This window comes from Aplidium turbinatum, chromosome 2, assembly GCF_918807975.1.
Source record: "Aplidium turbinatum chromosome 2, kaAplTurb1.1, whole genome shotgun sequence".
In the NCBI taxonomy this organism is placed as follows: domain Eukaryota; kingdom Metazoa; phylum Chordata; class Ascidiacea; order Aplousobranchia; family Polyclinidae; genus Aplidium; species Aplidium turbinatum.
In genome coordinates, this window is record NC_137473.1 from 5,456,649 (window position 1) to 5,473,216 (window position 16,568).

Sequence of the window (16,568 nt, forward strand, 5' to 3'; positions counted from 1 at the left end):
AGTTGTATAAAAGGATTGACCAGACATAGCATTTCAATTTATTCTTTGACGAATTGATAAATTTAAACTTTGATTGATTGAAACATTTTTCATTTTTCCAAATATAGTTCTTGCATTTTCTATCCGTCTTAGAATTTCATGTTCACACCCCCTATCTTCAGTTATTAAAATTTGTAAGTACGATTACTTAAAATATAAAGTTGACTGGCTTAGAAATCACTAAGTACTGTGAGTTGTGGTACCGATAGCTTTCTTTTTTTAATTTATTAGTTCCTAGGTATTTTTTTGAATCAACCAAGCCAGTTGTAGGCCAGTCTGGTACCTAATACTGATTGTTGAATAGAAGTTATATCGAAAAGCTCAAACAATGTTGTCAAATTTGTTGCTGTTTGGGTAAGTGAAGTATATCTACGTAGTTAGTGGATTGCCATATGGGTTTAATCAATAATTTTGTATATTTTTATTTATTCTATTAGGTTAACTGTTAATTAATTGAACGTTAAATAACTTGTAGGAAAGCATCCAATTTATAAGTAGCATATCAAGTAGGTAAATAAAAGGAGCTGGTATACAAGTCCCCCCCCCCCCCCCTTTGGTAACTCATGACAAAGACAGGACTCGACCAAACATATAGGGTGAAACTACTTTACCTTTGCTTTACTGTTCACACACTTCAATCCACATGTTTTGGTCTTTTCCTCTTTGTCATGAGTTGCCAAGGGGGGCGGGGGGGTTGTATACCAGCTCCAAATAAAATCACTCTAGTTCAGCATATTGTTTGTATGATTTGTTGATAGAACTTTCATCTGTGTAAAGGTTGGTTCTTTTTAAAATAGAATAATTCTATTTGAATAGGACAGTTTTTTATACACTTTACTACTCATATTAACAGTTTTTTGTTAAATTATTATTTTTGTGCATGGTTCTTTGCATAGCTAGTCACACCTGTAGGCTAAAAAGACTTTTTTCTAACATCAAGTTTTTTTGTTTGCAGCACGTTATTGGTTAATGCTGGTGCTATCCTCAATTTCAGATTGTGAGTTAATTTTGTTCTATATAAACCTAAATAAATTTAAGCAAAATGTTGGGATAGACTTTTAGTTGTGGTAGATGCTCATTGCTCGTCTAAAACATTAGTCAAACCACAACTTGTTATAATATAATAATAAATATTATTAAATATTATAAAAAATGGTACTAATCTCATATGTCAGCAGTTATCCTTTTATAACTTTCAGAATTAGGTTTTTGTATGCAAAGCAATCTTTTTTGTACACATTGTGCATTAAGCTAAGTCAAGGGTTTGCTGGTTAAATAATTTCTTGATAGTTAAAGAAAGTTGTTTAACCAAAAAATGATCAAGAAAATTAAATAGGCTATCTGAATAAATTCATTTGTATAATTTAAAAAGAAACTGTATAAAGATTTACATTGACATGTTTGAGATATGACTGCCCCAAATTGCATAGCCTATACATTAAAAAGGATAGTACTTTTAATGTTCTAAAACCTTTGACGTAGACTTTACAGAATTAGGGATGCATGGAACGCTGAAACTAATCTCGAAAACATTCCAAGCATTTATGTCTTTTTAAGAAGGTTTATATATTTGAAAATCAACATTATATACATGAAATGTCAGAAAAAACTGATTCAGATAACATTTTTCAAACTTTCTGTTTTTTGTCTTGTGTGCTTCATATCTACATGTACATGTTTGCCGAACTATTATCATCCATTTGTGTGATTAACCTTATCCGTATTTTATTTTGAAGAAAAAAGAGAAAAGACGATCCAAGCTTCAATGTTGATGCTGGGGATCCCACAACTGGTACATATAATCAACTATTTGTGCCATACTTAAACTCTGAATGTTGAGTCGATTGTTTTTATGGAGACATGATTTCAAATAAAACATTATGAGTCTAATTAGAAATATTTATTTGCAACCAACATTTTTTCGGCGTGTTTGTTAAACTTGGATTTAGTATTTCAAATCAGAAACAGTTATTGTGTGGTAAATGGAGCCATTCATGCCCAGCTGTCTAATTTTAAATTCTGTTGTTTTCAATTCTTTGATCTAAACTTATTTTTATTTGCATCTTTGGTTCTAACAAACTTTGGTTTCGGGATTTTCGTTTATGCCTATTGTCCACCACCTGAATAGATGGTTGGTATAACCATTCGGAATACAGTATTAAAAACTATATTTTTTTGTTGCTCCTACTTTTTAGCTTGACTAGCACATTTATTAGTTTGAAGTCATTAAGTCGGCTTTTCACTGACGCTATAAAAGATGATTCAACTCTTATTGGCAATACTAAAAACACGCTGCTATATCATCATACTTCTTATGCTCTTACATGTGCAGGAAATTAATTTAAAAAACAAAGTTTTTTTTACTATTTTATTTTGATAATGAGCTGCCATATTGTGTATTTGTTCTGCAATCTATGGGCTACTTAATATCGTTGCTGCGAACACTTTATTTCTGTATGAAATCTGTAAATAGTCTTTGTTTTAATAGTCCGTTACGTAATTTCAATATGTGTGTGTAACTGTGTATATTAGTTTGTTTTTGTGATGTTGGGTTCAGTCGTGTTCTCATTGCTTTAAGAATTGGCGCTTCAGTTGTTTCAGGAACGAGGAGGCGACTGATTCTTAACTAATTCATCTACTTGTTTTAAAGTATCAGGTTTGGTGGCCGTGCTTAACTATATTTATCGATGCATATACCGCAATATTAGATCCTTTCATGCACGTCTTAAACCATTATGGTTTTGCCACCTTTTCCTTTTGTTGGTTTTGTAATCAGGGTTGTCGGTATTTTACCCGACCCAAAAAAACCCGGGTGGGTTTTTTTGAAAAAACCCACTTAAAAAAACCCAAAAAAACCCATAAAAAAACCCAGAGCATCATATTTGTCCAGTTTTTATTAGAAAATTAAAAAAAAATGAACAAAAACACTACAAGGCACTTAAAACAAACTTTAAATTAGGACTTAAGGATGTGATTATGAAGTAAATTTCCAAGAATAAACTGAAAACGCAGTGGATATTGTACAGTACACAAAAATCAAGTAATGCCACTTTGTGTATGTATACTACATTGATTGATTGATTGAATTTTTATCCTCGGACTGGGAAAGCTTCAATGCAGAGCTTAATCCTGGCAGTTTTGCATACTTGTAGAGGCTTTGAATCACTGACGCAGGCCCGGTCACCGAGATTGACAGAGTGAAGTTTCCGACTGTTGAAGTCTTGTTGCCGGGGAACTATTCCATCCATTAGATGTCGCTGAATGGAGAGCAGTCCCTAACGTGTGTTGCTTAAGCGCACACCCCGAGAGTCGAACCAGCGCCGCTTGATCTTGAAGCTTCTTCGTTCCAGAAGTGACGCGCTAACCAATTGAGCTATCGGAGCGGACATTAAAACTCATTCATGCAAGAAGGCCTTATAGTTAAACTGGTGAAAGTACTACTCTACTGTAGTCTGTATATATGATGTGAAATACAATTTAGGAGGCCATTTACCAATTACAGATTCTGGATTCTAACGCATGGCTGTTTCAGAGCATTTGCCTAAATGGCCACGCAATCGCTCAATGCTCATCCATTACTATATATAATATATATATAAATGATAAAAAATATTTAAACATGATGGCATAAATGCTCCTTGCCTTCAAATCTAAAGCAAATGATGCAATAATGTGATTTCTACAACGGTAGCATCAACTTGGTATAGAAATCAGTGGATGATGCAACATCCAACTTGATCTTGAAATTAATGGATGATGCAACATTCAAGCAACAACAGCCCTAGTGCATTATTTTATTGAGTTATGCAAGCATGTACTGTGAGTGAAAGGCACTTCATTCGTAAAATGTAGTTTTGAGGTGAAATAAGCATGAATCTACCTTTTTTTGCATCTTTTTAAAAAAAACCCAATAAAACCCAAAAAAACCCGGGTTTTTCTCAACCCTGGTTTTGTTACTGTATTTCTTTTTCACAATATCATTTCTTTTGCATTCTGACAAAGAAAAATAAATTGAATAAAAGCAAAAAAAAAGTGATTTTGCATATATTGTAAAATGTAAAGTCAATGATATGATTTTATCACGTATCAATTGAAAATTCGCATTAACTTTCTGCTTTTGGTGCACAATACATTTAAAGCACATTGCATTGTCATTATTACAGGTGATAAAATCCGAGAATTCTTAAGCAACTTACGATACTTTCGTCTTGTGATTGCCGCATGGAATGTGGCCATGATGTTTGGCATGATAGTGTAAGTGTATTTTTAATTTATATATATTGACACTGAATCATTAATATAGGAGGGCTAAGCTACAATGAAAAAGTTATATTATACAATACATTGTCTACAGTAATTAAAGTTCTATGCTTGTACCAATATTATATGTAGTTTTTATAAAATCAGATTACTTTAATGATTGTCCGCCCCGATAGCTCATTCAGTGGCCCACTGTGGAAGGAAAAAAAAAAAACGTTTCAACTCTCGGGGTGTGCGGTTGAGTGTTACACACTTCAAGTACAGCTGCACCCAGTGCATGGAATAATTTTCAGGCAGCAACGTTTAAACCAGAAACTTCACTTTTCAGCCTCGATGGCTTAATGATTCAAAGCCTCTGTACCAGTATGCACCACTTCATGGAAAAAGTTTCTAAAAAATACATTTGATTAGTTAAGATTCCGTAATCAATTAAAGTACCAAAAGTTACCTCCACGTATTTAGTAACTGGGTTCATTTTTGTTGACATGTTTGCAGGTTCTTTGGCTCTTGATGCATGGACCCGTAACTTTTATGACAAGCTTATCCGCATCTTCGTGCTCGTCTCTTGACAAGTTTGGTGGTCAAGAATCTCTAATGTCTATTGCATATTATATCGATTTGTTCGTCGTTCTCGATGTGCCGTCATAATAGCGATCTGGAGGTTCAAGTCATCTGCTTCTCTGTTCTCTCCTGTATAAAGGGTTGGTCGCACCAATAGTGGACAATTTACTACCGATTAGGCAAATTTTCTGAATAAGCAACTTATCTCGCAAACTAATCGTTTCTTATGCGCGAGCCGCCGATTAGAATAGTATATTTTACTGACCCACAAATGAATTCTGTGTACTTCGATTAATTACCAGACGTGTAGTTTCATCAATCGCTTACGATCCGCTGTCTTCAACCCTACGAGGCCTTGCTTGACGAAATGTATACAAAACGTGTTTTGTTGTTGAAATCAGTTTAAAATAAAGATGAGGCGAGTATCCTCTGCTCCATCGTTACGGTACTTTTTTCTGCTATGGCGCATCCTGTATTGGAGTAAATAATCGCTGAGAAAAATTTTGGTGCAATTTTTCGCCGAACAGCTGTGCCGCTATGTATCAGTCAATGAATTCAAACATTACTTGAAATAAGTGTCGCTTGTGTCCGTTTAGAAGCCCGTTCAAGCCAAAAACAATGTCGCTTTAAGTTTAACAACGTCTTGGGATACAAGTGATTTGAAGTGAGTGATTCAAAAGAGGATACAAGTGATTCAAAAGAGGATACAAGTGATTTGAAGCTTAGATATCTACAGAGAACAGTCTACACAGGTGCGACGGGTGAACAGAGTCTGAGCGTTTTTTAGTTTTCGTTTCCAAGCAGTTATTTTTCATTTATAAACATTGCAGGATAGTTACAGTATAAAAAAAATCTGAATTATGGTTTGCACTTTAGTTTTAGTTTATAAGTCGCACTGGTTTACTAGTTTATAAGTCGCAGTTTAGTGTCACAGTCGGCGTGGAGCAGGAGTTCAGAAGACCTGATTTTGTATACGGTACCTCTATTAGGCTCAATAACTGTAGACACTGCGTGTCAGTTAGTTTACACTTTGTTTCAATGCAGCGGCATGGTCAAACCAAGAAAAAGAACAAATGAAATATTTTGACAGCATTAAGCAAAGCACACCACAGAAAAGCATGTCGAAAGTCTTATAAAAACCAAAGGTAGAATAAAATAGATCACAGCTGACCAATCTAGCGGCGTTTGCATAAAAAATGGCAGCAGAGATCACAAAGTTAAGCTGTTCGCCTGGTCAGCAAACCAGGCCGTTTTTTTAGGCAACACACCTTTTGCTATAAAAGCGGGTTAATTAGTACAACCATGACTAGAACAGCAACCAATGCCACGACGTGTTACTCAAAGGCCAAATACATGATGAAATCTGTTTGGTGGCGCTACGGAGCTACCCACCAGAAAGATGTATGAACAAGAAAGAAGCATTTGCAAGGTATCTCTGTGAAAGTAAAGGATTGATAGTCATGGAGTAAGCTTCATGGAGTGAACCTGTAGAAGCTTCATTCTGGCATACTTGTAGAGGGTTTGAGCTACTGATATCAGACTATTCACTACTGTATTTTAATCGACTAACTATGAAAATCTTATCCTTCGACTGAAAAAGCCTCTTAAGAAGCTTTAGTGTTGTGTGAATTATTCCCAAAGAGCGGTCTTTACAATGCGTTGATTAAATTGTTTATACAGAAAGCCGCAAGAAGCTACGCTTGTTTGCTAACACACATAATTGCTTTCAAAAATGTATAATTTTATAAAGTAATTGCAAATGATACGCAAAAGCAATACCAATGATACAATACTGTAATACTGACGATGACGTCAGATCATGATTCACATACAAAAGTATTGAAAAATAAACGTACAATACAAAACTCTTCACCAGGGTACCAGCTTGATTTCAAGCTTTTGGGAATAAGGTTCTTTATCAACCACAGGTAAAAGTGAGTGATGTATTCCAGCAACCAGTTGGGAGTCGAACCATGATCGCATGGTTGAAAGCGAGTGCCTTAACCGTTATGCCATTCCACTGCTGTTGGTAGAACAGCACTTACTCATATTTTGAAAATGCTTCTCCATAACTACGTTTCTCTCTTCTGGCTCTATTCCCGCAGCGGTTACGTGACCCAACCAGCCATCTACTCAATGCTAACTCCAAGTCCATCAGCGTGCACTCGGCTGTGCGGGCGTTTCTTTTGGCAGCATCTGTAAAATGCTGTAATTGTAACGTGCACCAATGTTTAAATTACGCAACAATTAGAGGTTGATTGTACGAGTCTCATCCTACAACTAAGAAAGTTTTTTTTTAAATTTGATCCAAGCAGTTGGCAGGCTTTACATAGTTGTAAGGGTTTCGCGTTGAAGTGTTGTTTCTCAGATAGCAAATCAACCGTTGTTTTCGTTTTCAGTTTCCACCGAATCAACGAAAACAACGTCTGCAGCGTCAACGTTGCAGACGTCGACGTCAACGTTGCAGACGTCGACGTTGACGTTGAATTTCAACGTTGCAGACGTCAACATTGAAAGCAATGTAAAAACGGTTCATTTGCTGTCTTTGTTGTGAATTATTCTACCTACTAAGCACCACTGAATGCAAACCTGTAGTTGAATCATGTTGATCAATCACAAAACCCGAGAACAGAACTATTATTTTTTGATAGCGCTTTTTTCATTCACAAATTCAGGCACTCAATCATCTCCACTCTCAGGACAGTTTACACCAGTGGTTCTCAAACTTTTTCAAAAAATTTGTTGAACGGTCCCCTTGCAATTTTTTCAACGGCTCACGGTCCACCAAAAACTTAAGGCAAATTAGAGCAAAAACGGTAAATAATTATTTATTTGTTACATGCAATTAAAAATGCACACTTCAATAAAATGGGTGCACCTGCTTGGGTGTTAACAGTTCTATGTTAGGTTCCGTTTGGTTCAATACGATCTTGATATTATGCATTAGCCTACATCCAACATGTTTTGAGCTAGGTATCAACGTGAAATTGACTTCTGTATCTTTGACACCACCTGCGACAAAATATTTTCCGATATATAGCTCAGATATTCTCCTACTCACAGTGTCGTTTGACAGAGACACTTGCTTCAGCTTTTGAGCTTCAGATTCTCATAATGTTTAATACAATAACTTGGCAACAAGGCAAGATCAATTGTTCTCCGATGGTGTGAGGCTTCTTAGCGATAACTATTTTTCTTGCAACTTCGTAGGAGGCCCTTAAACCTGCAGCATTTTCCTTCCATTGATCACTAGTGCTATCAAATCTTGACCTAATAACTAAATTATTAGCTTGCCGTTTAAAAAACTCTGCATCTTTGTTTGATAATCTGGATGATGTGTTACCAAATGTTTTTTCAGCTTGCTAGGTCTTAGAGTAGAACTTGCTAAAACTTCACAGCATAGCACGCACTGCGGCTTTTCTTCTCCTCCAGAATGTATCACAGTGAAACCAAATTGATCATGGGAATCATTGAATCTTAATTTTTTTCGAGGCTGAGCCATTTTCACGTTTTGTTCTCAAATTTAAGTTAAAAATTCAATTAGTAAAGTTAAACGGTTATTAATGTTTGGCTAATTTGACCAAGGCTAAAAAAGCTAAAAGTTCGGAGAGGCATTCAATTCAAAATTTAAATCAGTAAAAATAACCAGCCTTAATCAACTTCGCCTAGCCAGGCTTAAAAACCTGTGTGGAGGGATGCCAAGCCAGCTTACTATATATTATATCTTTTAACTTTGGTTTGGAAAATAACTTGTCTGAAAATTTTTACTTTCAAGATTTTTTTTTCTTTGGGATCATGTTAATTTTTTTGGAAGGTGCTTCGCGGTCCCAGAAAATTGTCTCGCGGACCCCAAAAGGACCGCGGACCCCAGTTTGAGAACCACTAGTTTACACCAAGGGTCTCAAACTCAAATTGCTCTGAGGGCCAAATGAACACCTGTAAATTAATCCGAGGGCCGCAATACGAAATAAAGTCAATAAACAAAATACTGTAACGCAGTAACAAGGCAATAAAAAAGGTAGTAAGAACGCACCAAGGTAAGTTCGACTGGAAGAAAATGTAGTAAAAACAAAGAGATCGAAAAACACTGTACGAACGCAAACAGAACACAAGCGAAAAATAAAAAAGGGCTCAAAAATTTCTTAATCATTTTCAAAGGTAAAGAATGCATCGCGGCCGCACCAGAAGTCCTTGTTTGACCCTTGATTTACACGAAAAGCAGTGTTTTTATTCTCGTTTTCTGGACTAGTATAATACCGACAACCGTTTTCTATATTTATTTTATATTTTTAAAGCAAAAATGGTGAGCAATAAACCATTATGAAAACTTGTGAAAATGAAGCAGAACTGCATAGTCATTACTGCTGAATAGACGTTAATAAGTTTACATTAGTTTTAACTTGGATTTGAGGACCATATAGATGTGAGTAGATGTTTGTTTAAAAGCTAATCAGTGAGTCTGTAACTTGGTTGTCAAATACAGAGTTAACAGTTTTATTTGTTCAAGAGATATTTCAAAACAACAATTTTAGTAGTTTACTTTCTCACAGGAAAATAAATAAATGTTTTTAAATGTTTTCAGAACATAATTAAGAAAATAAAAACGATAGTAAAACTTCATTCGGCAGACAATGTCACAATTCCCTAGTTATAAGCAAAAACCGTGTGCGCCAAAAATTATTAAACACATCTCTGCAGATAGACAAAATTTTCACGCAGTTGTTCTAAATCTAAGCTCAGCTTGGGGTAGCCATGCCCCAGCTAAGCTTTACCAAAAGAATCTAATTTTTATTTTACAAACACAATGGTATTATACTTACTAAATAATATCATGTACAGTGGTGATTTTTCAAAGGCTTTCTTGTTGTTACGGCCTTTCAGGTTGCAGCACATTGCAACGTTATTTGTGATCAACATTGGCATCGCTCGTTTTACGAAATCGCCAACTGATTTTCCTCCCAAATTACGAAGTTGATTAACCTAACAAAAAAATAATAAACACCAATAAGCAACCAAACAAAACTTAAAACAATGCAAATGCATCTGAACTATAAGAAAGGGTTATGCCAACAAACATCCACCGGATTGTTCAAGAGAAGGGTCTAAGCTGACAAAAAAGCAGACGTGGGCAGTAGCGCGCTACTATTTCGGTAAAAGTAGCGGTAGCGGCGCTACATTTTAGTTGGAGTAGCGGCTGAAGTAGCGGCACTATTTTTTTCCTAAGTAGCGGTAGCGGGAGAGGCGCTACTTTTTTTCAGTCGCACTCCCACTACCCGCTACTTTTTAATTTAAAGTGAAAAAACACTCGTTTTTTTGGCAACACTAGCCTGGATAAGCAGCTATATAATCGGTTTGGTTGCATAGTTTCGGTCTTTTGGGAGTCTCGTTTTCTGGTGTTGAGCTGCGATGCTGCGATCAAGGTGGCACCAACAGTCCAACACCAGTCACGACTCTGAGGATGAATTTTTTTGTGTGCTGGCGCCATCCCGTGAAACGTCAGTACAGAAGGAAAGAGCAATTGTGGACGCCTTTTTTCGGACAGGAGCAAGTCCTTGAGCTTTTTGAATACCGAATTAAAACATCTGTTCATTAAATACAACACCCCCATTCCTTCCAGTGCTGCGGTGGAAAGACTTTTCTCTGTTGGAAAAGATGTGCTTAAGCCAAAGCGGGCAGGACTTAGTGACTCTCATTTTGAAATGCTCGTGTTTTTGAAGGATGCATAACAGTAAATTTCCCTCATAATGTGTTTTCTATAACGACGTTAAAATGACAGTGTAAACGAATGAAAACATTCTTTTTCAAGGTCATTTTTGCGTCACTAGGGACTTGAAGAGTGTTTCCTATAGTGTCATTTTAGACAAAAGTAGCGGAAGAAGTAGCGGTAGTGCGCGCTACTTTGGTGCGAGTAGCGGGTAGCGCGCTACTTTTGTAAATTGGTAGCGGTAGCGCGCGCTATTTTGGTCCAAGTAGTGGTAGCGCGCTACTTTAAAAGTAGCGGGTGCCCACCTCTGCAAACAAGTAAAAACAAAAGAAAATCAACCACAATAAAAGGTTGCGGATTGTTTAAAATTTGTACTGAACATACAGCCGCACAGTACACAGTTGTTACCAATGTTTCCTGCAGGGTTTCGTCTTGAAGCTTTTTTTCTATCTCTGCTAGGTCTTGAAGAGAGCTGGCAGGGAATTTCAAATCACTTGGAATCTGCTTCATGTCGACTTCAGGTGATTGATGTCTAATCGCTGTTTTCACTATTGATGTCAAAACCGCCAGGTTTTCCCCCATAGCTATAACTTCTCTCGTCAGCGTGGTTAACAATTGTTCCATAGTAGCGCAATGTGTGCCTGGTAAACATGTTAAATTAAACATGTGGCTCCATTCAAAAATGACAAATTGCCAAGTGACATGCAGAAGATGATTTCTACAGTAAAAAAGAACTCGAGGCAGAGACTGCTGACCCTAGATATGACAATGCTAGATAACATTTTTAATCCACAAAACAATTAAAAGTTGTTTTAAAACAAACAAATGCTTAAAAATCAGATCTTTCACAACATGTATGATTGTATGTGCAAACCTACAATTGTAGTGATTACCCAGTTGAAGGTTTGATTGGTGGTATAAAATTTGAAAATTGCGAGTAGAAAGTTGCACATAGTTCGAAGTTGCATATTTTCGTCTGACTCTCTTCTGATTAGCCAAATTTACATTTTGTTTTTCTTCTAACGGTACTACCGTACATATATTTCACTACATTAAGGTTTCTTTTATTCTAACATTAGCTCATGAAGAAAGTCAAATGAAAACCTGCAGCTTTGAGCTATGTGCAATTGTGCAACCTTCTCCTCTCGATTACCCAGTTGTGCACAAGCATAACATGCTTCCATCATTTAAAGTCTTCACATGTAAATGAAATTATTGCAAATAAACTATTGTTTGAATAAGACAAGCAAATCTATATTTGAAAGGAGTAATAATTTACATACTGCAATACTGTATAGAATATAAAAAAATGATATGTCATACAAGGAGTCGTCAATGCAGAATGTGATCCAAGCCTTTCGTTTGGAGTTTTCTGCGGTAAAGATTTTCTACTAGAGTTGTTTGCAAAAAAACTTTCAGAATCATCATTTGGATCACTGAGTATCTCCTCTTTTATGGAGCTAAGAGATGTAGGACTTATTGATCGTGGAAATGAAGATGCAGGAACTTCCTCAAGCAAAAATGAGCTGTTTTCTTTCTTAATTGCATGGTTGGGTTTCTTGTGTATTTTTCTGCATTTAATAAAATATGCTAAAACAATTGCACACTAGAAAAAAACATTTTGTATAATCACTTCTAAAAACTTCAGTTACCAAATAATATACACTAAAGATGTACCGATATATCGGCCATTTCTTGAGTATCGGTAGATCAGCCGATACTAAACATGTAAAAAAAGGCGTTTGCTGCGGATTTTCTGCAGAAGCAAAGATATAGATATTTTAAAGTAGTAACTAACGTCACATTGATGTAGAAAAATAACAACCTGTTCAAATTTTGATACCTCACACTCCCATCACTTCATGCGCGCACCTTTTGGCATTGTTTGCTTACAGTGATTCTTTCAAAAACGTTTTGTTTCAGCAGTTTTGCGTTGTTCGATTCTTAAGTTGTGAAGGAGACTCAATTTCTTCAATATTTATCATTTGTATTTCTTTTTTACTCTCAGCAGAGGATAAAATCAGGCCAAGACTACCCAGATAGCAAAAATGTATAATTTTGCATTGTTTTTACGTTGCTAAACGTTTAAAAACCCAATGTAACTTGGTTGTTTTTAGTAAGCTGGTTCTATCAGTTTGTGATTTAATTTTCACCTTTCGTTGCAATAAACTCACCAAGCTTAAACAATGTCATGGCAGAGTAAGTAGGCTCAAAATGAAAGCAATGGGACTACGAATCCTCACTAAACTAATCAATAAATGGTCTTGTTGCGCCTAAGATGACAACCTCATTGTGAAGAAAGGAGCGTTCTTCCCGGCTATCTGCACAGGCTGAGCACTCACTAGTGCTGTGAGCTGTTGCGATTCGCTAACCATAACGGTGTAGCTTGCACGCTAGCCATTTCAAGTCTTAAAGCAGCCGGCGGCCATGACCACTAAGCAGTGCTTGAATGACCGCCGGTGCTACCTCCTCAGTCGGCCAAGTTTGGCCGCCGGTTTCTTGTAGCCAACTATTTGATTTCGCAATAGAATGATCGTGGATTAATTGTTGAAAATATGTACTATCAAAGAGTGATGCAAAATTAGATCAGCGCGTTATAATCACCACTGTTGTATTGTGCGGGAGCATTCGCTATTGTATGGAATATTGCGATCACCATTCACCAGCTTTAAGTCTTGTTTGTAATTTTCGACGTTTATTTTAACAAAGTGTTAATCCGAAGTGCTAATTTACATCGTTGCAATGTTGTCGTTTTTATGTCGATTCAATGTTGCCGGACATTGAATCGTTGTTAAAAAGGAGAACTAGGTTAGCTGACATCGGAGGGTAAAACACACGTGTCTTCATAGTTGAGAAATGTTCCCGCTGTGGGTTAGTGACTTCACACCCTCAATGGTGACATCATAACGGAATAAATGGTCAGGTTTTATGAAAGGCGGTATGCAGTTGAAACAATTTACTGAGCTGCAAGCAGTTGAAATAATTTAGCGTCGTTAAATGGTCCCACAATTCCGGATTACATTCCCGATAAAGTAGTTATTACGTGGTACATACTGGTACAACGATTCTATTGCAGGACGTCGCCCAGACTTCAACAACGCTAAGTGACAACAACGCAAGTTTAATTCTATAAGTGCTATCGTTATTTATATTTTGGCCTCCAAGCACGCAGATTTGGCCGCCGAGAAGGACCTCTCGGTAGGCCACGATGGCTGCCGGAAAAAAACACGAGTTTTAAGGCCTGCATTTAAACTATCCAATCAACTATATATATATTATGTTTCTCGGCAGCCGTTTTGTAGCAAGAATTGACATCGACAAGAATTGAAATGGCTAGTGTGCAAGCTACACCGTTGTGGTTAGCGAATTGCAACTGCTCGCTGTGCTAGTGAGTGCTCAACCTTGTGCTGATAGCCAGGAAGAACGCTCCTTTCTTCACAATGAGGTTGTCACCTTAGGCGAAACAAGACCATTTGGATTAGTTTAGTGAGGATTCGTAGTCCCATTGCTTTCATTTTGAGCCTACTTATTCCGCCATGAACTTCCCACGAACGAGGTCGTGTGGCTTATTGCGTCACAATACTCTGGGCAGGAGTCGGAAAATTTCTACACAAACGCTACTATTTTCTGCTGTGCAAAGTTTCACAGGCTTTTTTCTTTAAAATTCCAAAACAAAACTTCGTTCCTAAACTTTTCATCAAATTTTCCTATAATTCAACTGATGATCCACTGGGATGCACGGTGTGACAAAACATTTTAAATAAAGTAAACAATATCACACCAAATCAGAAGAATCGGTTTATTTAAATACAGAGCTTTCGCCACACAAGTGTGGCTTCATCAGTATAAACTGCAACAATAATAAAGAATGATATACTATTAAGATGGTTATAAAATTTAATGAAAGTGTTAAAAAAGTAGATAATATAGTAAAAAAATAGAAAAGATCAAATATTATACATAACTATAAGACTTTAGGTCAATACACTAGATAATAAGATGATAATCAACATGTAAAAATTCAAATCTATTAAAATTGTAATTGGAGAGAACTTTTAACTATAAAACTAGTTTCTACGTATTGTAGCTCCTATCATTTGTCTGACTTCTAACGATGACATAGCCTACACTATTTATTATCGTGATAGCAAGGAATAAAAATAAACTGAACTGCTAATTCAAAGAATGTTGAGATGCAAACAAACTGAACCGCTAATTTAAACAGAACTAAATTCTAAGAATGTTGAGATGCAATGACATTGGCATAGCAACGATAGGTTAAAAGTAAAAATGCATTTCAATAATGATGTCATAATGAAAATTTTATATTAGAAATGAATTAAAAATGAACAAGGGAGTAGTAAAGAAAAAAACGTATTGCAATGTTTAAATCAATTAGTGAAAGAAAAGAACATCTAAATCTAAAACGAGAGAATTAGGAAAATAGACAAAACAAGAAGGTCTAAAAAGTAGTTAGTAAAAAGATCATCAGTAAAAGAGTGATAAGATTGTTTATTCTCTAATGTTTATCCCAGTAGGTTCTTGTGAGTGAAGTGTTTTAATCCAAAATTGTTCTTTAGTTTTTCTATATTCACACGTTTTGTTAAGTTTATCAATGGCAATGACGTGAAAATCAACAGTGGTATGATTTTGTTTGTTGAAATGTGAAGCTACAGCTGTGTTTTTATTGTTCTTGATGTCTCGTAAGTGTTCACTGTGGAGTGGCAGAGGTGAGTGGAGACAAACGGCGCGGCTGGACACTTTTGCTCGTTTAACGGCGAATCAACGTTGTTTAACGTTGCATGAATGTAACAACGGCAATAATTGACGAAAACTAATCGCTTAATTAGTAGGTTTAGTAGGGCCTAGGCTATCATATGGCGACAAAACCCTGCGAATAAGGTAAGTACTAGGCTAGTATCAGAAGGTGGCAGATGGTTACATAAATTTTGGGACTTAAAATTGCATTAAATTTTTTTTTAATTCCTGAAATGTCCGGCAGGCGCGGCCCACTTGGGACTCGGCGCCGGTGGCCAAACGTCATGTTCGACTGAACCTGTGCAAGTGTGCAACTGTGCATTTGGACCTATAGCCACGTAAAAGTTTATTTTTGACTGAACATGTGCAACAATGTAGCCTCTGCCTTTTCGATAACCTACAGAATTGTCAAACAACATCTTGCCAATACTTGTTTTCTCCATATGCAACGGCATCAGTTGAATCCTCATCTGACTTTAGGCCATCCCAACTTGAAGAAGAGTTTCCATCATCGCTGCAGCACAAACGATTGTGAAGTAATTCAGAAGTAGAACTTTGCTGAAGCTCATCAGTTTTAGACATTTCAATATTTTCTGATAACCAAGTTAACAAGTGCCGACCATATCACCCATGTATTCTAAGCACTCAGCCAAAATCTCTCAGTAAGGTGGTAGCACTTATAAAAACCAAACTTTCCTGAGGACAAGGTTACCAGATTCAAAACTTAGAAAACATCCAAATCAAATAAAATTTACTGGCAAGCCAAATATTTTCATGTGTAATCAATTCACTTCTCAATGTAATGTGACCTATATAATAATAATCCTACAAAAAAAAACAAGAAAAATATTCAAGAAAAAACAAAAAAATATGAATATGCCATGAAGTGGAGTTACTTTTATGCATGCTTATTGTGAACCAGCATACTCAAAAGTATTGAACACTGCAAAATATACTTCAAAATGTAACTTTATTATTAACCACATTCCAATTTTTTACCATGAGCATTGAGCAAGCAGCCTCATATGCCAATTATATGTTTTTATATTTAAATGAATAAACATAAACATATATAAATATAAGATCAAAAATAAACTTGTAGAAACACACAAGTTACAAGATCGTCAAGACAAACCACTTCCCAAGAAAAAAGTTTTAAGCCTTCTGCAGAGATCGCATGAGTTAATAAGGAACGATGAATATGTTATGCATTGGCAGCTGTAAATCTTTGTAACATATCTTTGGC

The 16,568-nt window shown here is 36.2% G+C and overlaps 2 protein-coding genes across 2 annotated transcripts; one reads left to right on the plus strand and one right to left on the minus strand.

The window, feature by feature from the left end:
• Positions 1-246: 246 nt before the first annotated feature.
• On the plus strand, positions 247-5,425 carry LOC145765016 (small integral membrane protein 7-like). The gene is made up of 5 exons (XM_082576750.1): positions 247-393; positions 995-1,036; positions 1,776-1,831; positions 4,203-4,293; positions 4,795-5,425. Exons 1-5 carry the CDS (start codon positions 368-370, stop codon positions 4,808-4,810), a joined length of 231 nt encoding a protein of 76 aa, XP_082432876.1. The 5' UTR covers positions 247-367; the 3' UTR covers positions 4,811-5,425.
• A 449-nt stretch (positions 5,426-5,874) lies between these two features.
• On the minus strand, positions 5,875-16,037 carry LOC145764869 (uncharacterized). Its single transcript, XM_082576559.1, has 5 exons — positions 15,753-16,037; positions 11,888-12,135; positions 10,973-11,205; positions 9,681-9,840; positions 5,875-7,056 (listed from the first exon to the last, which is right to left on the minus strand). The coding sequence occupies exons 1-5, from the start codon at positions 15,902-15,904 to the stop codon at positions 6,902-6,904; spliced, it is 948 nt and encodes a 315-aa protein (XP_082432685.1). The 5' UTR covers positions 15,905-16,037; the 3' UTR covers positions 5,875-6,901.
• Between the last annotated feature and the right edge of the window lie 531 nt (positions 16,038-16,568).